The sequence below is a fragment of the Lepidochelys kempii genome, chromosome 4, assembly GCF_965140285.1.
Source record: "Lepidochelys kempii isolate rLepKem1 chromosome 4, rLepKem1.hap1, whole genome shotgun sequence".
Classification (NCBI taxonomy): domain Eukaryota; kingdom Metazoa; phylum Chordata; order Testudines; family Cheloniidae; genus Lepidochelys; species Lepidochelys kempii.
The window spans coordinates 32,143,621-32,169,253 of NC_136383.1; the positions used below are offsets into that span (position 1 = coordinate 32,143,621).

At 41.3% G+C, this 25,633-nt stretch overlaps 1 protein-coding gene across 8 annotated transcripts in view; it reads left to right on the forward strand.

Annotated features, from left to right (window-relative positions):
• SEC24B (SEC24 homolog B, COPII component) overlaps positions 1 to 25,633 on the forward strand; it is an 83,980-nt gene that overhangs the window by 42,867 nt on the left and 15,480 nt on the right. For all 8 annotated transcript variants that reach the window (XR_012158529.1, XM_073340874.1, XM_073340877.1 and 5 more), the window contains 8 exons: positions 2,046 to 2,158; positions 9,570 to 9,688; positions 10,102 to 10,157; positions 10,378 to 10,584; positions 11,284 to 11,407; positions 12,299 to 12,457; positions 15,445 to 15,618; positions 17,201 to 17,311. Coding sequence is in view for 7 of the 8 variants with exons in the window: in XM_073340874.1 (XP_073196975.1) it covers positions 2,046 to 2,158; positions 9,570 to 9,688; positions 10,102 to 10,157; positions 10,378 to 10,584; positions 11,284 to 11,407; positions 12,299 to 12,457; positions 15,445 to 15,618; positions 17,201 to 17,311 (1,063 nt within the window). In the remaining variant the exon portion in view is untranslated. The remainder of the gene's footprint in view (positions 1 to 2,045; positions 2,159 to 9,569; positions 9,689 to 10,101; positions 10,158 to 10,377; positions 10,585 to 11,283; positions 11,408 to 12,298; positions 12,458 to 15,444; positions 15,619 to 17,200; positions 17,312 to 25,633) is intronic.

Here is a 25,633-nt window from a genome sequence, read left to right on the forward strand (position 1 = left end):
GTGGAGGTTTTTATAGAATGTTGCGGGGGCCTCAGAAAGAAAAAGTTCTGCTCTAGGACACGCTCAGCAACTAGCAATCCCATTAGATCAAGCTCTGAGAGAGAACTTTGGACGCCCGATAAGTGAAACACTCTACAGTGGTGGAAGCACCAGTACAGAAAAGACCTGCACAAAAACTGAACAGGGTGCATGTCACAACTGAAACAAACCTAATAGAATGAGGACTCTGCACAGGTTCCATACTAGCTCAGACTCGTCTCTGAGAAGAAAGGCAGTTTACATAACTGCACCTAAGAGGAGTGAGACTGGCTTTTTTGGCATTCTGCAAAGAGCAATAGCAAATGTATCCTGATAAACTTCAGACAACACAGCAGTGGTTGTGCACCTAAATCAACAAGGGGGAAGAAACACTCCCCGTTCATATGGACAGGGAGCTTGCTCTCAGCCATGAGCTCTGCGCATCTTGGATGCTTGAACCTACAGACAGACTGGTTTAACAGCTCTGAAGTGCTCCCATACAAATGTTAGCAGCCAGTAGTGTGTGACAACTTTGGCATCTCTTTGTGACATGAAAAAATATTAAATGCAATCAATTCTACAGCAGATACCCAGAGTAGGAAGTTCTTGGCTCATGACGCATTATCAGTCTTTGGGATTTCTGTGTAGTTTATGTGGTCCCTCCATTTCCTCACCTGGAAAGTGCTGGAAATTATTGTGTGATGCAGAGCCCTACTGATTCTCATACCTCAGGAATAGCCTTCAAAGTTGTGGATACTCAGGAGTTAAACCAACAGACATCTGCTCATGTAGTCTTCAGCTGCAGTGTGCTTACAACTGTACTTCCATATATATTTGACAAAGGAAGAAAAGGGTGTCTCTCCTCCCTGTTTCTCCTACCTGCATCGCAGGGCCTCCTCAGTAACCAGTATTTTATTTTGATTTTTGTCCACATCAAAAGGGTATTTGAGGATGGAATGGACAAGTACTAGTTATGTGAATCAGTGTGTATGGGTATAGGTTGAGGAAGTGATAGTCCCTCCCAATAGTGAGTCATACCTCCTTTTTTTATTATCTTTTGGGTTACTTCAAGAACCCAGGATCTATGCTGTAATAGCCCCAATCTAAATTGAGTCCCAGACTAAATTGAGTCCCATTTACCTGCAGATTTTTTTTCCATGAGTGGGTCAAGACAGCACAAACACCCATCCAAGAGGAAATTGGCTTTTGGATGGAAAGGATAAGATTTTTCATCTAGAGTAGAAAGATAAAGTAAATAAATTTTATTTTATTTTTGTCAGAAGGAATCAAACCAGAGAGTTAAGAGAAGTCTCTCTGGTGCCAAAATTCTTTATTGTGAGTGGTCATCAGTCCTCTCTGTTTCAGAGCGGGAGGAGAAGAAATGCAGGGTCAGTGCTGTATTAACTCAGTTACAGAAAGCATAGCTGCAAATAAATAAGATTAAAATGGTCTTTTCACAAAAGCTACTGAATTTCTATCAGGTTGGTTAAATTTAAATTCACCACTAGTCTTTGCTGGATTGGATCTTATTTTAGATCTGAAACTCTGACTAAGGAGATTAGATAATGGAATATAGAATTTCCTTAAATATACACATAATTATAATTATGGTAGCAATGTAATGCTGATGTTTATTGTAATTCAGAATAGTAAATTGGGTCATTGTCATCATTCTGAAAGAACAGTGCCATTTTTCAGAATAAATTTTACAGTTGACATCAAAGGCTCTCCTCTGACCCAGCTGACAAAAGGACAGACTAAGATGTTGATTTTGTTTTCTACGTTAATGATAAACTTAACACAAGTCAGAATTTCTTTTATTTTACTTTATTGAAAACCCAGAATGACGGTATAAATCTAATTTTTGGTTAATTTAATTATAGGATATATTTTTAAACATTTTTGCAAGGCATTCCCTTCCTTCTCTTGCTCCTCTTCCCCCACCCCCCTTCCCCAAGGGAATGTTATCCATTAACATTTTTTACCCTTTAAAATAAGAATTTTGAATTCCTTTTTATATTTTACAGCTTCGTCCTCCTCAGCCTGCAGTGTACTTGTTTGTTTTAGATGTGTCTCATAATGCAGTGGAAGCTGGATACTTGACAATTGTGTGTCAGTCATTGCTGGAAAACCTAGACAAGTAAGTATATACATCATCATCTTTTTAGGTTGACTTTATTTTATAATTGTGAGCAGGCTGCAATGTTAACTTATGGTATATCTTTTACTGTAACTGTTTCATACAGTATTTACAGGACCTACTGATACAGGGCAAATGTTTTGCTAACTAAATTAGATTTTGAAATGTCTGTAGTAGTGTAGAAAAAGAATATGGCCATGTAACTTAGGACCATTTGTATAATGGCAAAGAATATCTTTTTATGAATATGATTAGAAGTGATCTGCAAAGCATTTTGTTTAGATAATCCAAGAATTATATAGTGAATACTCAAAATAGCTATGGCTAAAGATGGATATTCCTTACATCAATTCTAAATTTCTAATATTTTGCCTCAGGATATAAAATAACTAGAGCTGTCAATTAATTGCAGTTAACTCACACAATTAACTCAAAAAAATTAACTGCGATTAAAAAAAATTAATCGCAATTAATCACACTGTTAAACGATAGAATACCAATTGAAATGTATTAAATATTTTGGATGTTTTTCTATATTTTCAACTATATTGATTTCTATTACCGCAGAGAATACAAAGTATACAGTCCTCGCTTTATATTATTATTATTTTTTATTACAAATATTTGCACTGTAAAAATAAAGAAAAGAAATAACATTTTTCAATTCACCTCATACAAGTACTGTAGTGCAGTCTCTTTATCGTGAAAGTGTAACTTACAAATGTAGATTTTTTTTGTTACATAACTGCGTTCAAAAACAAAACAATGTAAAACTTTAGAGCCTACCAAGTCCACTCAGTCCTACTTCTTGTTCAGCCAATTGCTAAGTCAAACAAGTTTGTTTACGTTTACTGGAGATACTGCTGACTGCTGATTATTTACAATGTCACCTGAAAGTGAGAACAGGATTTTGCATGGTACTTTTGTAGCTAGTGTTGCAAGGTATTTACGTGCCAGATATGCTAAACATTCATATGACCCTTCATGCTTCAGCCACCATTCCAGAGGACGTGCTTCCATGCTGATGATGCTCGTTTAAAAAAAAATGCGTTAATTAAATTTGTGACACAGTTCTCCCCCAAGGAGTTCAATGTCTCCTGTTCTGTTTTACCTGCATTCTGCCATATATTTAATTTATAGCAGTCTCAGATGATGACCCAGCACACGTTCGTTTTGAGAACACTTTCACAGCAGATTTGACAAAACGCAAAGAAGGTACCAATCTAAGATTTCAAAGGATAGATACAGCACTTGACCCAAGGTTTAGGAATCTGAAGTTCCTTCCAAAATCTGTGAGGGACAAGGTGTGGTGAATGCTTTCAGATGTCTTAAAAGAGCAACACTGATGCAGAAACTACAGAACCCGAATCACCAAAAAAGAAAACCAACCTTCTGCTGGTGGCATCTGACTCAGATGATGAAAATGAACATGCATTGGTCCGCTCTGCTTTGGATAGTTATCAAGCAGAACCCATCATCAGCATGGACACATATATTCTGGAATGGTGGTGAAGCATAAAGGGACATATGAATCTTTAGCCCATTTGGCACGTAAATATCTTGCAATGCCGGCCACAACAGTGTCACGTGAACACCTGTTCTCACTTTCAGGTGACATTGTAAACAAGATGTGAGCAGCATTATCTCCTGCGAATTGTAACCAAACTTGTTTGCCTGAGCAATTGGCTGAAGTAGGACTGAGTGGACTTTTAGGTTCTAAAGTTTTACATTGTTTTATTGTTGAATGCAGTTATTTTTTGTAGATAATTCTACATTTATAAGTTCAATTTTCATGATAAAGAGATTGCACTACAGTATTTGTATTAGGTGAATTGAAATATACTATTTCTTTTGTTTCTTACAGTGCAAATATTTGTAATAAAAAATGAATATAAAGTGAGCACTGTATACTTCGTATTCTGTGTTGTAACTGAAATCAATATATTTGAAAATGTAGAACACATCCAAAAATATTTAAATAAATGGTATTCTATTATAGTTTAACAGTTCGATTAATCACGATTAATTTTTTATCGCACAATTAATTGTGATTAATTTTTTTAATTGCTTGACAGCCCTAAAAACTTTTTTGGTTTGGTTTTTCTTTCATTCAGTTTTGGGACTTTTGAGCTTGATAAAGTATTCTCTGCTGAAATGCCACTTTATAACTTGCATTCACTTGGTGTTTTTATTGCTATTTGACACAGAGAATACGCATAGCAAGTATCCTACCTCTGAAGCATATGGGATGTATCATGCACATCTTACATTTTCATATTAGAGTTTAAATAAACAAATCACCATTGCACCAGTTACTGGCATTTTTCTCTAACAAAGGATGAAAACAAAAGATTTAATTTTCTGTTGGGGGGCAGTTAGGAGGGACATTTTCTGGAATATTACATTGCAGATTTTGATTAAACAGATCCAATAAAGCAGGGGTTCTCAAACTGGGGGTTGGAACCCTTCAGGGGTTTGGGAGGGTATTACATGGGGAGTCGTGAGCTGTCAGTCTCCACCCCAAACCCTGCTTTGCCTCCAGCATTTATAATGCTGTTAAATATATTTAAAAGTGTTTTTAATTTATAAGAGGGGTCTCACTCAGAGGCAGTCACCAGTATAAAAGTTTGAGAACTACTGCAGTAAAGCTATAAGGAGGGGAAAGTACGAGAAAAGATAAGATGTAAGAATAAAGGGAGGAGAAAAAAGAAAAGTAAAAGTAAATTTAGGTGCATTATAATACAGCTTAGTTCTTGCTATCATAAATAATTTTTTCAAACAAATTTGAATCCTCTGCAGTAAACCCAAAAGTATTGTTGAAGTTTGACCTGTTTAAGAGGGCTGATCTGTAATGACATCTGGAAGCATAGTTCTGCTTTTTATCATGATTGTCTAACCTATTCAGGAAACATTGGGATCACATATTTTTTTTTCTTTTCTTTTTTTTTTTTTTTAAATTGTTGAGTGGGCAGCCAAGAAGGCACTTCTCAGTACCCAACTATCCTTGTTACTTTCTATTTAGTAATTTTATACTGCAATGCCAAGTGAATTGCAATATGTAACAATTCACAGGCTATTGTCCCATAGCAACATCACATGATAAATGGAGAGAACCTTTTTTTCCTTTTGCAAAAGCATAGCACTGTAACAGAAGTTCTTTTAGTGATGGTCCTTATTGTATTCCACTGAGTATGTGTACCACGCATCCGGAGCCATAGAATTTGAAAGTAGTAGCATCTGTTGATCTGGTCACGCATGTGACCTGGCCTCGCCGCATGGTTTCATCCAAGGTGATTAAGGGTGGGGTGGACTGACCGCTTCTCCAGTTTCTTCTTACCACCGCATCATCCAGGTAAGAATTATTAGGGCATGTCTACACTTGCTGATAGATCGGCACTGCTGCAGTTAATGCAATGAGTGGTGATTTAGCGGGTCTGCTGAAGACCCGCTAAATCAGTGTGATTTATGTACTCCACCTCCCCGAGAAGCATAAAGGAGGTCGATGGGAGATGCTCTCCTGTCAGCACAGCGCAGTGTAGCCACTGCGGTAAGTGGATCTAACTACATCGACTTCAGTTATGTGAATAATGCAACTGAAGTTGCATAAATTAGCTTGATTTACTGTAGTAGTGTAGATCCGCCCTTAGTGTCCTCTTGTGTGATGCACCTAAAAAGTGTATAGTTGTATGTAGTTAGGTTTTTTTGGTAGTCTTTTACTGTTTTTACATAGTTTTTCATCGTTTTAGTAGTTATTTAGAGTGGAATTAGGACTTGGGGGATCTGTTTACATGTATACACCACCACCACCCACACCCATGCATGGATACTGGACCATGCTGGAGACCCCAGGCTTTAACATGTGTGTCTCCTTCCTTCTCGGCCGGTGATGAACATCAGCGCTGCCTCTACTGCTTGGGAGCAGTCCACCTTTTCATCCAGGTGCAGTATCTGTCAGTCTGTCCCAAGCCGTACCTGCGAAGGCTGGTCTCTCCACCTCAAGAAGCACCTCCTGGAAGTCACCATGAGACCTCATTTGGACCCAAGCCAGGGAAACCCCTGTACATCGGCCTGAGACAACCAGGAGTGCACTTCTGGCTACGGAGACAGGGTCCAGCTCTGGTGGTACCACCACTGTGGATCCCATGCCAGGGCCTAGTCAGGAGGTAAGGAAGCATGCACATAAGCATGGCACTTCCTCCAAAGTGAAGAAAGGGGAGGCTCCTTCCACAAACTCCAGCCGTGGGGAAGCAGTGTGCTCCAAGACTCATAAACATGACAAGAACCCACACCGATACTGGGTACTGAGGTGCGCATGCCGTCAATGTCAGCATGCCTGCTCCAGGAAAGTCTGCCACTCTAGCGTCCGTTCCCACTACGGAAAGAGTACCATTAACACCAGGGTAGTTGGGAAAGGTGCCAGAGCCCCAGGAACTGTTTGCCCTGGGAGAACCTTCTGCTACCATCCACATGAGGGAGGCCAGATCTCCTATCCAGAATGTGCTGCAGTTAAGGCACCCTTCACTATATGCTTCTACCAGATCCAGCAGTACTGCTGATGGAACCAGTGTCTGAGTTCGTGTCCTCTGAGGAATCGGATGAAGTGCAGGGATTGCCCATCCCTTACTGACACTGAGTACCCAAAGACGCCATCTACATCGTTGCAATATGCTCCATTCCAAGTGCCGAGGAGCCACTGGCTCCCTACATCCTGGGGCCCACTGCAGCATCCTCCAGATCCATCATGCTGGCCCTAATGGGGACCCTGGCCCTAATACCCACCCTCGAAATCCACCCATTCTGTAAGGGAGACTTCACCTCTCTCCCGTCTAGAGTGCCCTTGAGTAGACGCTCAGAGCCAATTATGAAGACCCATTGAGTCTCGTTCCAGTGGTATCGCTGGAGCCAGGAGCATTTTCCATCATACTCACCAGTTGCTGCAGTGACTTCGGTTTCCCCCTTACCCTCAGATGACTTCCAGTAATTCCAAGGTCTCCTGCGTAGGGTGGTGGATGAACTTCACATTCCCCTGGAGGAGGTACAAGACACACAACATCAACTCCTGGACATCCTTCACTCATTGCTGCTGGGTAGGGCTGCTCTGCCTGTCAGCGATGCCATCCTCCAGAATCTCGAAGAGTTTGGCACATTCTGGCCGTACGCACGCCTCTGTACACGATACTATATACCGGCTAAGGGGTCTGAGTTGCTTTTCTCACCACCACCACCCCACCCTTGCATTCCCTTATGGTACAGGCCATGACGGAGCAGTCCAGACAGCAACACCCATGCTTCACTCCGACTGATAAGGAGAGGAAACAGTTGGAACTTCTGGGATTTGAGGTTGTCTTCTCAGCTAGCCTTCAGTTCAGGATTTCAAATTATCAAGCATTGCTTGCCAAATAAGACTTCCTGAACTACAGCAAACGAGAATTTTGCTGAAAAACTGCTGCACCAAGATCGGGGCTAGTTCCAGTCAATCTTGGAGGAAGGCAAACTGGTGGCAAGGACAGCTCTTCAATCAGTTGTAAATACAACAGATACTTCATCATGTTCAATGGCTATGGGCATTGTCATGAGGAGGGAATCGTGGCTTCATTCCTCTGTTTTCCCCAGGGAGGTACAAAATTACTATTGAGGACCTCCCCTTTGATGAATCCCATCTATTTAATCAGAAAACTGACGATTCCCTCCACACATTCAAAGATTCAAGAGCCACACTCAGTTCGCTGAGTATCTACCCACCTGCGCCCAAGTGTAAATACTACCGCCTGCCGCCTGCACAATGGTACCAGACTTCCCAGATTTTCCACCAGAGGCCTTACAGACCACCATGCAAGCACCAGAAGACCCAACAGTCTCATTCTCCTGGTCCACCTTCACAGCCTTCCTCATCACACATGTTACCCTCTCAGAAAAGATATTTCTGAGGAACATCAGAGAGCTGCCAGCCACCTCGCCTGCTGCCAACAACTCTTTCGGGGGTCATCTAGCACTCCTCTCACTAATTTGGAGTGCAATAACCGACAATTGGGCGCTAAATGTCATCCACTATGACGGTACAATTGAATTCATCACGCTACCTCATCCACAGCCCCCTCCCTCCTCAGGGACCATTCTCATGCCAATATATTTGCCCTAGAGGTGGACTCCTTACTACCAAGAGGGGCAATAGAGCAGGTTCCTCTGGACTGTCAAGGAATGGGGTTCTATTCAACTTACTTCCTGATACCCAAACAGAAGGGTGAGTGGAGACCTAACCTGGATCTCGCTTGTTTCAGTTGCTTTATCCACAAACCCACATTTCATATGGAGAAGGCATGTAGTTTACAGCTCTCGATATGCAGGACATACCCCATAGACATCCATGTGGCCTCCATAGGATGGGGTTAGCATCCATTCCCCAAGAGCCCAAGCCTCAACAATGGCCACCCTCCATGATGTGCCACTTTCAAGACATGTAGAGCGGCCACGTGGAGTTTGGTACATGCCTTCTCTATGCATTATGCCTGGGTGTAGGACTCTGGACGGATGTCTCATTCGGCATGGCTGTCCTCTGCTAACCTGTTCCATCCTCATCCTTGCAGCCTCCTATGACTTACATACTGCTTGTTAATCACCCTCAGTGGAATACAATAGGACTCATCACTTGAAAAGGAGGTTACCTACCTGTAATTGGAGGTTCTTCGAGATATGTGGTCACTATCTGTATTCCACTTCCCGCCCTCCTTCCCCTCTGCTGTAGATGTGTGCAATTTGCAGTGGAGAAGGAAGTGGATACACGGTCGATATGCCCCACCATTTATCGCCCCAGATGAAACCATGAGGCAAGGGCACATGCGTGGACCAACACACACTATTACTTTCAAATTCTCCATCTCAGGGCATATGGTGCGTATACGTAAACCCTCAGTGGAAAACAGATAAGGACCACACATCTCGAAGAACCTCCAGTGATAGGTAAGTAGCCTCCTCTTATAACTGCCTAAAATAAGTAAATTCAGTCTGTCTTAGGTTATTCATGCTAAAAGTATTTTTAACTACATTTAGGTGTCTAGCTATACTTGCAAACTCACCTAATGGAGATGTAGCTTCTGCCAGAAATGAATTCTGTTGCCAGTATAGCTTAACCCACTTCCCCAAATGGAATAAGTTATACTGGCCATCATAATTGCATCTACACTAGGGCTGTACCTGGCATACGATGTCAGTTAGAGATGTGACCTTCTCATACATCTGACACATCTATAGTAGTAAACTTTCTATTGTAGACCTGGCCTAAGCAATTAGGGTCCAGTTTTGACTCAGATACACAAACATGGTTTCCTTTAACATCAGTGGAAGCTGCAGAAGTGTATCTGAGATCTGGATTTTTGGCTTTGTATTTAATTTGTTTTTGCTTTGTTATCTTAAGGTTGCCTGGAGATTCAAGAACAAGAATAGGATTCATAACATTTGACAGCACTGTTCAGTTCTACAATTTGCAGGAAGGTTTATCACAGCCTCAAATGCTTATTGTCTCGGATATTGATGGTAAGTAGCAAGAAGAAAAGGAATAAAAAATATTCAAGAGTTTATTTCACATTTTTAAGGACCGATTAAAATCTGCTTAAATATGATGAATATGCATAGCAGCATAATGTGAAGTTATCAGTTAAAATAAGTTGACTTCAAAAATAAACTGCAAAATACTTGGATCTGAAAAATGAAACTCTGATGTTAATTATATTGGCACTGATACAAAGCAGTCTTTGTCTGTATAAAATACATTTTGTATTTATATCCAAAAAAAAAACCAGGGTTTATTTAATCCTTTTTTTAAAAAAAACACAAAAACAAAAAACAGTGCCACTGTTAATATTTTAATTTATATTTGAATTAATATTTTGTGGTGTTTGGAATGTGCTTTTTGTTCTTTAATGACATTTGTATTTTTCCCTCCGTAGATGTTTTCTTACCTACACCTGATAGCTTACTTGTAAATCTGCATGAAAGCAAAGAGGTATGGTTGATCAAAAAAGTAGCATTACGTTTCATAGATAAAATAAACATTTTAAAAATCCTGAAATCCTGTTTTGCCATTTTATTAATATTAATATTTCCATACAATGTGTTTAAGATAAGCTGAAATATTGAGCACCAGATGCTCATGCCATGCCAGTATAGCTTCTGAGAAATTACATCCCTATTTTGGCAATAATACCTTTCAATCTGTTTTGCAGCTGATAAAAGATTTATTGAATGCACTACCAAATATGTTCACCAATACAAGAGAAACACACAGCGCACTGGGTCCTGCGCTTCAGGCTGCCTTTAAATTGATGTCTCCAACAGGTGGCCGCATATCTGTGTTTCAGTCACAGTTACCATCCTTGGGTGCAGGGCTCTTGCATTCCAGAGAAGATCCCAATCAAAGATCAAGCACAAAGGTACTATTAACTTTTTTTGATGGATCATTCATTATTATTGAAACTAAAAACTTCCAGTGTTTTTCTAATCTAGTTTGTACAAGCTACCTTTTGTATTTGTTTACTGTGTTGCAACTTGCTAGCTTTTAAATATCTCTTCAGCACATCTATATTAGTCTAATAAGAATTTAATTATAAACATTTTATGCTCTATTCCTCTGTCTTCAAGGCAAGTGAGCAGATTTCCTTAATCCATCACCAAACTGGTAGTCAGACAGTGCTGGAAGAATAATACCACTAGTGCTTTTTATTTTAACTGTCTCCATCAGACAGGGGCTTAGAACCAGAATGAACATCTGTGCCAAACCAACAAGGATTCTGAAACGTCAGTTCTTATCTTTAATATTTTGTCACTTTTGTTATTTTAGAAATCCCATGAGTGTGTTGTAGTTTAAACAGCACATTGTTAGAACGTTTATTTGTATTTGAACATATGTTTTCCTGAAAGGAAGATTATGTATGTAAACTAACAGGAGGTTCAGAATAGAAAAAAATACTTTTCTGCAAAAGTTAGTAAGCAACTACAAATGATTATTGTAAGAAAATACTAAATATTGTACTTTTATCTTTTATAATGTGTTTTTATTTAATAACACGTTTATTGTGTTGGTAGTATGCTCCCAACTTGTACTCTTTGCTGTATAATTTCCTTTACTAAAGGTTGTACAGCATCTTGGCCCCGCCACAGATTTTTACAAAAAGTTGGCACTGGACTGCTCAGGACAGCAAACAGCTGTGGATTTGTTTCTCTTAAGTTCTCAGTATTCTGACCTGGCTTCTCTAGGTAAGAGATTCTATTTTGTCTTTTTACCTGCTTCCACAATTTGTGTTTTAAACTCACATTAAAATCAAAGCTCCTTCAGGAGCCCTTAAATTGTGTCCATGGGTATTTTAACACTTCCCTAAATATGACTCTTCTGCTGTGGAGGAGCTGGAATGGAAACCAACAGGAAAGCACAGGGAGGGCAGGCTAATAGTGTGTGAGTCATCTTATATTCTGATGCTCTGCCATTGCAGGAGATAAAAGATGGCCTTGTTATGTTTAGGAAAGGAAACAACTTGAGGAGTGAGAGAGTGAATGAGTGAAGACAAGTTTATTAATGGTCAATGTTGAATGTGTAAGAAAAGTATTCTCATCTAGTTTTCTAAAGGTTAAATCAAAACATGTTTCTGCACACCAGAAATTAGTTATGTCTACATGAATACTGTACAGTTCTCAATGTGGCATGCCACATTAAAATGCTTATTTACTAGTGTGTATATAGGTAATAAAGAGTGGCTAGGATGACTCACTGTCCCCTTCCTGGTTCTTGGCCTGAGTAAGAAGTTGGGAACTGGCCGGAACAGAGGTGGATCACATCAGGAAAATAGAATAGGGATTCCAGCAAGTTGGAACAGGCCTTATTCTTTTCAGGTGTCCTGACCTAACCAGGTGGCTAGTGGTTGTACGCCCCTTCTCCATTATAGCACCCTTTACTTGCTCTTCAGAAACCCTGTGGATTAGCTATTTAAGGCTTAAATTCCAGTTTAATTTTTTTCCTTCATTCTAATGTGCTAATCTGTGTTAAAATGGCAAAGGATTATATTTCTTTTTAAAAAACAACTCGATTTATGAATAAATTGTATTACACATCTTCATATATAAATATTAACCATTTCTCTTTCTCCTCAAAAGCTTGTATGTCCAAGTATTCTGCTGGATGCATCTATTATTATCCATCTTTCCATCATAGCCACAATCCTGCTCAAGCAGAAAAATTGCAAAAAGACCTTAAAAGATACCTTACAAGGAAGATTGGATTTGAGGCAGTCATGAGAATAAGATGTACAAAAGGTATGGCTTACATCTTGGAATTGTTTTTACAAGAAGTTTCAGAATGTGTATTAAGCTAGGGATTGCCTGCAGTAGATAATTGAGGTAAAGTGAGGCAAAATGTGTTTCACTTTTTTAAAAAGGCTCATTTGAGAACACCTGTATGTGAGCGGTCAGCTTTTTACTATTTTTGATTATAATACCTACATCATTAAGCATTTGGACTTTAACTCTCTTTAAAAACCTTAGGATAAAATATGGAGTGTATTTTTCACCTATGCATTTTCTTGTTCTATATCCGCTAGAATAGTAGCTCATATTTAAAACCTTTTTCATACCCTGGGAAAAAAAAATCAGAAGAAAAATCCTGTTTGCATGCAGTGCCTCAGACATGATCCCCTGTGTCTACATTGCAATTTGCTAGGAAGAAATTTACAGTAGCTACTATAACTTTCTGCACAGCGTACTCAAATGATAACTTTAACGCATATTAGGTAATTCTACTGGAAGAACCAAAATCTTAGGCCTCAGGTTTCCCAGGCAAGATAAGTTGTATCTGAGAAAAAAGTACAGCTTTCTTTCGGTCAATGTTTATATTATCACTAAAAAGTTCCTAAAGGTTTTGCTGTCCACCAGCAATACTATGGAAGACATTTCCTTAAGATAACATGATGAATTATAGATCTGATGGTTTCTCCTGTCCCATCACTGCCTTCTGCTCTGGGTTATGTGAACCAAAATAAAATCTACCTTGAGTTGCATTCAGGGATGAACAGCCCTGTCCCCTTCCTCTGATGCAGCTTATGCCTTCACAATCCTTGCTGCCTATCACAAATCTTAAATAGTATTGATAGCCTTGCATGAGCCTTTCACACTAGGGTGAATTTTGCCTAAAGTGTCAATTGAATACATTTAAGGTGCTCTGAAAGGAGAAATTTTTCTTGCAAAAATTGGCCATTGATGCTTAATGTCACACTTGTTTATAACTTAAAAAAACTAAAGGTACATTAATTTCAAGCTAGACGTTTTAATCTCTAAGTATTGTGTACAGCTGAATTCTCCATATGCTGATGATTGATATGAAAAGTACAGTTCATCCTGCTTAATCAAAAATGCGGTGGTGTATAGGATGTGCAATTAAATGTAACATTCTGTAGTCTAACTAGGACAAGTACAGCCTTTGATAAATTAACTAACTTGTTAGTACCAGTCAAAAGTTTAATTTGGGCATCAGAATAATCTACATGAGTCAAGAAGAAATTAAATCCAGTCTGGAGTCAGTAATGCTCTCCCAAGGCATAGCCATTTGTTTATGTTGTGAAATGAATGCAATGACTTAACTCTTCCATAATTTTTTGAGTTAGAAAAACATCACTGATGTTTTGCAGGGGTTCACTTGTTATGTAAATGAGACTCTCTCGTGCGCTAATTTACCTGTTTGTGCATCATTTGAGTACGTTCTATACTATGTCCTATGATTCGGAATGGTCTAATATATCATGGTTTATATCTGTGGAGTAGTAGTTAGAATGAAGGTTCAAAACTACTGTGTGATTCTATAGAAATTTACGAAATGTTCAGTGAACATTTGTAACAAATGTTAAATTCCAGAGTGTTTAAATTAGGAACTCTTCGATTTTATGCAGTTTATTTTACTGAACTTGGTGATGTATGTCCTGATTTTGAATGATTCTCATAAGTGACTAGTTTCTAAATGCATAGGAAGTAGTTTATTGCTGTGATATGCATTCCTTTCTTCTTGCTCTGCTTCAATCTGATTTCATTACTAATTAACTGTAAATGCAGGAGAACAGCAAAACTTTTATACCATATTTTTGCTTACCCAGTGTAAAAAAAAAAAATTCTAATATTCAGTTCTGGAACTTAAAAAGTCCAAACACATTTAATTCATTGAGTGCTAGTCTCTAACACACCTAGACCATCCCTTTTTAAAATTAAATGACTAGAGACATGGTGCACTGCTTTATAAGAACTGGGTCTTATGATTTCTTCTTTAGCTATACAGACTTGTAAATTCAACATCTTAGCATAGTCAAAGTATTCATCAGCCTTTATGGCCAAAAATAATCCCATTATTTCACCGGTAATATTTGTCTTTCCTTGAAATGTTAATTGCATTTATAACTGATTGTAATTTTCCCTGACCAAATTGGCTTTCCTTCTTACTCATGTGTTCTAGAAGCCACCTGTTAATTCTAGACTTGAATCTCGTGGACGCTGCTCTACTATGAAATTTTTTAAATGTCTGGCAGCTTCCATTTTGGTTTTGACCATCATCTTCTGTACCTTTCCATACAGTGTCACCTGTTAGGCTGAGCATCTAAAGTGGTTCTTCTTCTGCCTCTGAGCTATCTCCCTAGGAGTGGAGCTCCATCACAAGGCAATTCTGGGGAGATGCTAACTCATCCACACACAACTTTTTCCAGAAGCTTTGGCATGGCTAGGGGGAGGTGGGACAGGAGAAGGGAGGGACCGTCAAAGAACAGTTAAAAAAGAAAAAACAAAAGCAAGGTGGGGATGCTGCAACAAGTTACATTTTGGAGAAGGCATTAAGTAGAAAGTTAGAGCGAATGCTAATACAAAAATAAATATACAGGCTTAGGTCTTGCTCCAGCATACACTTATGTGATTAACTTCAAGCATGAGAATAGTTTCATGAGACTGCTTGAAGTTAATCATTTGCATAAAGGGTTTGCAGGATTAGAGTCTAATTTTTTCTTGTAGTCCATCCCTTCAAGTTTACATGTTTTGCAGTCAGGGCAAAGAGTATTCAAAAATGGATGGAAACAAGAATTTTGAGATGATCCTTAAGTTTCTTACTGTTATGCAGTCATTGATGAATTTTCATTAGTATTTAGAAAAATTAACTTTCATTATCCTGTTTGAAATAAAATTGGAGGCTTTTGGTTTTTAAAAGTATATAATTATGGAAGTTAGGTTTTTATGTTGCCGCTATCCATATTTTAAATGATCTCATCTGCTTCTAGGTCTTTCAATACATACTTTCCATGGAAATCTTTTTGTGCGATCTACTGACTTGCTGTCACTTGCCAATGTCAATCCTGATGCTGGATTCGCAGTACAGATGTCCATCGAGGAAAGTCTAACAGGCACATCTCTGGTGTGTTTTCAGACGGCTCTTTTGTATACTTCCAGCAAAGGTAACTGGAAAACAACCAACACTTCATTACATTATTTCTCTTCAAAATAAATCTTTTGAAGCAACAGTATTTATTTCTATACTTAATTCTGTGACCTCTTAGGTATCTTCTCTCCCATTATTTTTTGATTTCTCTTTTCTGTCTTGTTGCAATTTATTTTCTGTTTTAAGGCAGTTCATCTTGCACTGAAATACTCTTGCTAGTTAATGACTCATGCAGAGGCCAGTTGGTCATGTTCTTAATTGAACCATCAAATTGAGTACAGATTTCTTTCGTGCTCATGACAGTGCATTGTCTTACTACCAAGACAGCCTAATTAATACTTTTGACATTTTTATGCTAAGCTTTAAATGTCTTAATAGATCTGTACACATATAGGAACCAATCCTGCAGAGTCTCTCACACACATGCTTAATTTTATGCACTTCATCTCCCTATTGAAGTCAGTGGTACTACTTCAGCATGTACTTTTAAGCACACATGTAAGTCTTTCCAGGATCACGGGCCATGAACTTTGTTGAAATTAGAATTTTTTTCCATATTAAGTCTAATTCAGGTAAAACAAAATTTAATCTCAGGAAGTGAAAATTAATTTTAAATTATATTAGTAGTAATAGTATTTATCACAATAATGTGCTTGCCATTGTACAGTTCACCAAGAGCTGAATACTGACATTTTTACTCTGTGGATAGTCCCATTGAAATCAGTTGAGCTTCTTGTGGATTTGGGTACTAAATTTGAGTACAGGTGGCATAATCTGGCCAAAATATAGTCCCTGCCATAAAAACCTAATGGCTTAAAAGACAGATATAGAGAAAATAAGTTACTCCTTCCTCTGGAGTATGTCCTAAATCTCTTCTTCAGGAGCCTCTGTATATTACCACTGATGAGATCCAAAGGACTAGTGTGAGTAAACTGCTTGTGAAGACCTAAAGAGCATGGTTTTCTGAAGAATCCAAAATCTTGTGGTGCAGGCATCTTGGATTCCAGGAGTGGGTCTATACATAGGCACCTCTGGAAGATCTAGTTTCTAGTAAATAACTTTGGTTTATAAATTATGAACTCAACTTGGACATTGCATTATGGAAGGTTTCAGAGTAGCAGCCGTGTTAGTCTGTATCCGCAAAAGGAAAAGGAGTACTTATGGCACCTTAGAGACTAACCAATTTATTTGAGCGTAAGCTTTTGTGAGCTACAGTTCACTTCATAGGCATGCATCTGATGAAGTGAATTGTAGCTCACGAAAGTTTACGCTCAAATAAATTTGTTAATCTCTAAGGTGCCACAAGTACTCCTTTTCTTTTTGCATTATGGAAGTAAGTTTTTTAGGGAGAATTAGAATGTAAATAGGGTGGTAGTTTTATGAAGTTGGATTAGGAGATTTCATGCATAGTGGATAGTATGTAAAAGACTTCATAGACGGAATGGGAGAAGGGAACAATTGTGGGCATCAGGACTGATGTCACTGGTGGAGCAAAGGAGTCTGGAATGAGAGAAGGAATGTAGTTAGTAAACAATTTCAATTGCCTCTTTCCTATCAGTGGATATTGCATTATTAATTTATTCATCATTTTGGTATAGGTGAACGGAGAATTCGTGTGCACACACTTTGCTTGCCCGTAGTCACTTCACTGGCTGATGTGTATGCAGGAGCAGATGTACAAGCAGTTGTCTGCCTCTTAGCAAACATGGGTGAGTATGGCAATAAGTGATCAAATATGTGGTTGGCCAGGTTTGCAAAGGCCCCTTATACTCAACTTGATGGCACGTCTGTGTTTGTTCCTATGTAACACTAACTTTTGAATGCTGCATCTGATCAATTCTAATGTTTTAGGGAATGTTCTAGGCATCAGTAGCCAGAACCATGTTGATTCTGGGAGAAAAGGAGGATGCATGGAGTCCCTGCCAACTGTTCAGCACAGTTATAGCTTCAAACACCTCTGCAATTGTCTGTAGATCAAACAACTGGTTGATAGTAACCCTAACATAACAATATTGTTATCTCCTGTCCATCTTCCCAAAAGAGTTTAATATGTTGACACCCTAAATGACTTATATCCCAAACAAATAAGTGGGGGGAGGAACAAGCGTGGATGGAATGGGAATGTGCACACATCCCCTGGCATTGGGGAGGACCCTGTTATGGGGTGAGGGAGGGTAAAGAGCCCTTAGCATCGGGGGGATGGTGGGAATAGGGGCAGAATAGGAGACCTTGGTAAAGGAGACCTTGGTAAAGGGCTGAAGGGAATGGGGGGCAGGAGGATGCTTGTTTGTGGCAGATGGGTGAGAAAGAGGGAAATTGGGGCTTACCTAGAGCTGTAGCCATGGCAGGAGAATGGAGAACCTTGGAATGGGGGCAATAGGGAGTACATGAGCCCTGTCCTGGGGTGAGAATACAGACCCTGGTATGTAAGGAGGGGGCACACAGAACCCCTGGTAGAGGGGATGAGAGATTGGATGGATTTCCAGGGAGTCCCTGAAAAGAGGGGATGGGAGGGTGGCAACAGAGCTAGTGGGTGGAATGGAGCTTACAGAAGCTACAAAGTGTGCTACACCACAGCATATTACATAAAAAAACTACATTAAAATAACGTCAGTTAAGAATTGCCAGATTTATGTATTCCCACGCAAGCTTAATTTGGACCAGTGTACATCCAAACTCTGCACTGAGTGTGGCAGGGATGCTTGAGGAAGAAATAGTATGAGATCATAACGCATACATACCAGAGGACCAAATTAAGGATGCATAGCTAGCTGTACATCTACGTGTCCTTATTTTTGAGTCCTTGACCGAAATGTTCTTTTAATGTAACTTTTTGCATGTAACTTCCTAATGTTTTTCAAGGACAAAGGTAAAAAACAATTTTGTTATGTATGTTTTGTACAGCGGTAACATTGTCATCATCATCAGGGCTTGTACCCTGAACCTTTAGCATTGCTGCTTGACTTACTGATTACCTACATGAGCTGACAGCAGAAGAATGCTGTTATCCCAGTGAGGTGGGGGCTGGTTCCATGTGCTGGGTCCAGCGGCAGTAAAAAGCAGCCCAATTTGGTATGCTCTTCCTTATCTGTGGAAGTGAGAGGCTCTTGCCCATGTGGTACCTCAAGAGCAGGATTGTGGGGGTGGGACTAGGGGAAGACTGACTTGGCTCTTCCTTCCCTTGGCAATTGGGGGAACTCTGGCTTTGTATGGTGCCCTGGGGGGCTGGACCCATATGCTGGGTCCAAGAAAAGAGGAGGAGTTGTCACTGTAGCCCAGCCTGGTTCTCTCTCCCTCTTCCACAACAGCTGCAGTGGCAGCCCAGGCTGCTGTTTTAATGGTGGCACAGTCCAGCGTCCCTAGGATGTTTAGTGACTTTGATAGACTGCACTCATTTTTCCTGAGGAATGAGTGAGAATCTCTTCCCATTTACTTCAGTTGGAGTTGTGGGTGTTCAGTGTTTCTGAAAATCCAGCCCTATCCTTTAATGATAAGTATATTATAGTTGTATTATTGTAACATAATGTATTGTAGATTTATTATTGGTTTCTTCATTTTGCCAGGGTGATGTTGGATAACTTTCTGGCCTATGTTCAGCATCCTGCTGTTTCTCTGTTTGTCTGTATGTAGTATAACTCCTAAACACTGTATTCAGTCACTTCCAAAATGTCAAAGAATGGTCTCAGCATCAGTGGGTAGACCCTTATCGGTGAAAATGGGAAAAAACTTGATTCAGAGAAAAACCGTGGCCCCCAGATTGCCTGGTGTAGCAGACATATGATGTTCTCTGGCACCGCCTGCTGCTGTCCATACCTATCGGAGGCAGCAGCATAACTTCTTGTGTGGGGAGATTGACTGTATCCTGGAGCCTAGGCTCGGGCCATGGCTACTCTACTGACTTGTGCTAGTCTATAGTTCTCTTGGTCTTGCAAATAAGTGTGCAGCAGAAGACCCTAGTGTGGACACAGCTATACCAGCAAAACTGCACTTTTGCCAGTGTAGCTTTTTTTGTTCCTTTCAGGGAGTGGTACAAAGCTGGTATAGCTACATCCAACCTAGGTGTGCTTTGCCAGTATAGCATACTGGTATTCCTATATGGGTGAAGGGTTGTTATTGTAGACCTAGCCTATCAGAAATGAGAGCCCTAGAGAGAGGGCTTCTGTGTGGCATGCTGAAGGGAAAGTGGGGATCCAGAGAGGGAGGCAGAAGCAGCAGGAACTGGAAGGATGAAGTGATGATTGGGGAAGCAGGGATCCAGAAAGGGGTGGGGAGTGGAGGAGGGAGTCCAGGTTGAGTTTCTGAAGGGTAAAGGAGAAGGCAGCTCTCAGTGCAAGGGCTGGGGAGGTATCTATAAACCCCATAATCCCCTCTCTGCTTCCCTCCAGTTCTCATTGCCCCACCCTACACCAGATTGCTGAAGGCATCCCATGCTGCTGCCTACACATTGCAGGCAGCAGCTTCATATGCTGCTCGCTCTCTCTCTTATTGGGTGTATAGCGTGGCCTACAGAAGAAACCAAGTGTGACCCTCTAGTATAGAGGTAGTCAATTATTTTTTGTCAAGGTCCACATTTCTTGTCAAGGTCCAGACTCTAGGGAAAAACATTTAAAAAAAACAAACAAACAAAAAAACAAAAAAAAGAAAACAATAATAAGTAAATGGATTTTGGGGTCTGTTCGAAAGTGTCTAGCAGTTTGGATTTGGCCAGAGTCCATCTATTGACTACCCCGCTCTAGTATGTCCTGTGTTTCAAACTAATGGTCTACTAAACAAATTGTATTGGGAGAAACTAATAGCACTTCAGTTTTATAGATGCTAAATTTACTTTCAGTCTGTAGATGGCTTCCTACAACCAAAACGTATTTACACCCCTGGCATTGCAATGAAGAAAAAGTTTAACTCTAGCTGTTTCAACAAAACAGAACAACATTTCTCTTACTACAAAAGCAGACCTCCCAACAGTCCCATGTTTTGCTTTGACCTACAAAACCCCCTTGTCCTGTGGGCTAGCTAGACTCAGCTCCCCACTCCAGGCATTGTGATCTGCTTCTCCCTCCTATTCCCCCTAATCCTTCCTCACAGCCCCTCCCCTCCCTGTTCTCCAGTTTGCTCCTCTGTCTGGCCTTTTCCTGATCCTAGCACACACTCAGAACATTGGAGCCGAGCCCAGCTAGCCCCACAGGCAAGAACTTCCACTGTGGTATGAGTACTGGGCTGGCTTGCTCTTCAACTCCCACTATAACCTTCCCTCCCACCCCTGGGCACATTAACTGCTGGGAATGTTGGGAGGTCTGCAAAAAAGATCTGAAATGCTTTTAAGTGTCACTTTTATATCTCAAAACATAATACTTTGTTTTATTAACGTTTAAATTTTAATCTACACTTTAGAGCTCTGATATACTGCAGATGATTTGTCATTAGTTAAACTGAAATTTCATAATAAATTTACCTGGAAAAGGCTGGTTCACTCTGTGGTTCCATATAGGAAACTGCAGTTTCATTGTTAAGTTTGACAGGAGAAGAGTGTTTTGCAAGCAGCATACTAAGGGCTTGGCTACACTTGCGTGTGAGAGCACATTAAAGCACATAGTGCGCTCTGACTCTATGGCTAGAGCGCTCCTGGTACTCCATCTCGGCGAGAAGATTAACTCTTGTTGCGCCTTGGCTGAAACGCCTGGGCGTCCGTGTGAACACGATGTTGCATTACTGCGCTCTGATCAGCCCCCAGAAACATCCCATAATCCCCATAAGTCAAGTGGCCACTCTTCTCGTTGTTTTGAACTCGCTGCAGGAATGTGGATATGCCCTTTGAAAGCTCTGTTTCTGACAACCGGCATGCTTACCTGCCCCGAGACAAAGCAACCATTACTATGGAATGCTGTGTGTGACAGAGGCTGGGGGGGTGAGGGGGTCTGCTGCTGTCTGAACTTACAAGACAGCATGCTGACATGCTCTCAGTCCCCCCAAAAACCCACTCTCTCAAGCCCCACATGCACACAACACACTCTGTCACACTCCCACCGCCCATTTGAAAAGCACATTGTAGCCACTTGCATGCTGGGATAGCTACCACAATGCACTGCTCTCTGGCTGTTGCAAGAGCTGCTAATGTGGCCACGCCAGTACACTTGCAGCTGTCAGTGTGGACAGATTGCAGCACTTTCTCTACTGCACTCTACGAAGGCTGGTTTAATTCAAAGCACTCTACATCTGCAAGTGTAGCCATGCCCTTAGCCTCTTAGGAGAGACAGTGCTTTGTTTCACTGATAAACAACTCCTCTGACCAGCTGAAAAGAGTGGAACTAACCGAAGAGTCTTCGGGCTTGCATACACACCAAGCTACTGCACAGTAAATCATGGTGCGAATCTACAGCGCACCAGTTTGCCTGGCAGCAACATCCCACATCTCAAAAATGGATACTCTCATAAAAAAACAACCTTCCACACAAACTTCCTCGTGGCTGGATTTTACTAAAACTAGACAAGCCATTTACAACGCACACTTTGCTTCTCTACAAAAGAAAAAGGACACTAAACTTTCTAAACTACTACATGCTACAAGGGGCCACAGCAATGGTTCCCTCAACCCACCCAGCAATATTGTTAACCTATCCAACTGTACTCTCAGCCCAGCAGAAGCAGCTGTCCTATCTCGGGGCCTCTCCTTCTGCCCCTCCACCCCCACGAACATGATACAGTTCTGTGGTGACCTAGAATCCTATTTTCGACGTCTCCGACTCAAGGAATATTTCCAAAATACCTCTGAACAACATACTAATCCACAGAGGCCTCCCTACCAACGCTACAAAAAGAAGGATTCTAGGTGGACTCCTCCTGAAGGTCGAAACAGCAGACTGGACTTCTACATAGAGTGCTTCCGCCAACGTGCACGGGCTGAAATTGTGGAAAAGCAGCATCGCTTGCCGCATAACCTCAGCCGTGCGGAACACAATGCCATCCACAGCCTCAGAAACAACTCGGACATCATAATCAAAAAGGCTGACAAAGGAGGTGCTGTTGTCATCATGAATAGGTAGGAATATGAACAAGAGGCTGTTCGGCAGCTCTCCAACACCACTTTCTACAAGCCATTACCCTATGATCCCACTGAGAGTTACAAAAAGCAACTACAGCATTTGCTCAAGAACCTTCCTGAAAAAGCACACGATCAAATCCGCACACACACACCCCTGGAACCCCGACCTGGGATATTCTATCTACTACCCAAGATCCATAAACCTGGAAATCTTGGGCGCCCCATCATCTCAGGCATTGGCACCCTGACAGCAGGATTGTCTGGCTATGTAGGCTCCCTCCTCAGGCCCTACGCTACCAGCACTCCCAGCTACCTTCGAGACACCACTGACTTCCTGAGGAAACTTCAATCCATCGGCAATCTTTCTGATAACACCATCCTGGCCACTATGGATGTAGAAGCCCTCTACACCAACATTCCACACAAAGATGGACTACAAGCCGTCAAGAACGCTATCCCCGGTAATGTCACGGCTAACCTGGTGGCTGAACTTTGTGACTTTGTCCTTACCCATAACTATTTTACATTTGTGGACAACGTATACCTTCAAATCAGCGGCACTGCTATGGGTACCCGCATGGCCCCACAGTATGCCAACATTTTTATGGCTGATTTAGAACAACGCTTCCTCAGCTCTCGTCCCCTAAAGCCCCTACTCTACTTGCGCTATATTGATGACATCTTCATCGTCTGGACCCATGGAAAAGAAGCCCTTGAGGAATTCCACCATGATTTCAACAATTTCCATCCCACCATCAACCTCAGCCTGGTCCAGTCCACACAAGAGAGCCACTTCCTGGACACTACAGTGCTAATAAACAATGGTCACATAAACACCACCCTATACTGGAAACCTACTGACCGCTATTCCTACCTACATGCCTCCAGCTTTCACCCTGACCACACCACACGATCCATCGTCTACAGCCAAGCTCTGCGATACAGTCGCATTTGCTCCAACCCCTCAGACAGAGACAAACACCTACAAGATCTCTATCAAGTATTCTTACAACTACAATACCCACCTGCAGAAGTGAAGAAACAGATTGATAGAGCCAGAAGAGTTCCCAGAAGTCACCTACTACAGGACAGGTCTAACAAAGAAAATAACAGAACGCCACTAGCCATCCCCTTCAGCCCCCAACTAAAACCCCTCCAACGCATTATTAAGGATCTACAAGCTATCCTAAAGGATGACCCAACACTCTCACAAATCTTGGGAGACAGGCCAGTCCTTGCCTACAGACAGCCCCGCAACCTGAAGCAAATACTCACCAACAACCACATACCACACAACAGAACCACTAACCCAGGAACCTATCCTTGCAACAAAGCCCGTTGCCAACTGTGCCCACATATCTATTCAGGGGACACCATCACAGGGCCTAATAACATCAGCCACACTATCAGAGGCTCCTTCACCTGCACATCCACCAATGTGATATATGCCATCATGTGCCAGCAATGCCCTTCTGCCATGTACATTGGTCAAACTGGACAGTCTCTACGTAAAAGAATAAATGGACACAAATCAGATGTCAAGAATTATAACATTCATAAACCAGTCGGAGAACACTTCAATCTCTCTGGTCACGCAATCACAGACATGAAGGTCGCTATCTTACAACAAAAAAACTTCAAATCCAGACTCCAGAAAGAAACTGCTGAATTGGAATTCATTTGCAAATTGGATACTATTAATTTAGGCTTAAATAGAGACTGGGAGTGGCTAAGTCATTATGCAAGGTAGCCTATTTCCCCTTGTTTTTTCCTAACCTCCTCCTCTCCCTCCCCCCCCCCCCCCCACGTTCTGGTTAAACTTGGATTTAAACTTGGGGAGTGGTCAGTTTGGATGAGCTATTGCCAGCAGGAGAGTGAGTTTGTGTGTGTTTTGTGGGGGGGGTGAGAGAGCCTGGATTTGTGCTGGAAATGGCCCACCTTGATTACCATACACATTGTAGGGAGAGTGGTCACTTTGGATGAGCTATTACCAGCAGGAGAGTGAGTTTGTGTGTGTATGGGGGTGGGGGGTGAGAGAACCTGGATTTGTGCTGGAAATGGCCCACCTTGATTATCATGCACATTGTAGGGAGAGTGGTCACTTTGGGTAAGCTATTACCAGCAGGAGAGTGAGTTTGTATGTGTGGTTTTTGGAGGGGGGTGAGAGAACCTGGATTTGTGCTGGAAATGGCCCATCTTGATTATCATACACATTGTGAAGAGAGTGGTCACTTTGGATGGGCTATTACCAGCAGGAGAGTGAGTTTGTGTGTGTGGGGGGGGGGGGGGGGCGGAGGGTGAGAAAACCTGGATTTGTGCTGGAAATGGCCCAACTTGATGATCACTTTAGATAAGCTATTACCAGCAGGACAGTGGGGTGGGAGGAGGTATTGTTTCATGGTCTCTGTATGTATATAATGTCTTCTGCAGTTTCCACGGTATGCATCCGATGAAGTGAGCTGTAACTCACGAAAGCTCATGCTCAAATAAATTGGTTAGTCTCTAAGATGCCACAAGTACTCCTTTTCTTTTTGCTACAGCTAACTGAAAGTCCCGGAGTGTGGTTTGTTGTAGGCCAAGTTTCTGCTCAGTAAAGCAGTTTTCTGTGGTGTAACTCCTGTGGTGTACACACTGCCAAACCACTTACTGCACAGAAACTCCTCAGTTGCAATGTTGCAAAAAAAGCACCTCAGGGAGAGTTGTAAAGCTTACAGCACAGATGCTCCTGCGCTGGCCTGTCAGTGTAAACACATCAATTGCTTTCAGCGCTGTAATTAGCCTCCGGAAGTGTCCCATAATCCCTCAAGCAGCAGCTTTGCTTATTGTTTTGAACTCGGCTGCCCTGAAGGCATGTGCCTCTCCCCTTTCAAAGCTTCCTTTCTGACTGTCCTTGCTTGTTGTGCTGATCTGCTCCAGGACACAAAGCAAACCATTATTGTGGAATGCTTGTGCTGTTGAACACAGAGGCAGGCAGATTGTGTGTGTGTGTGTCTGT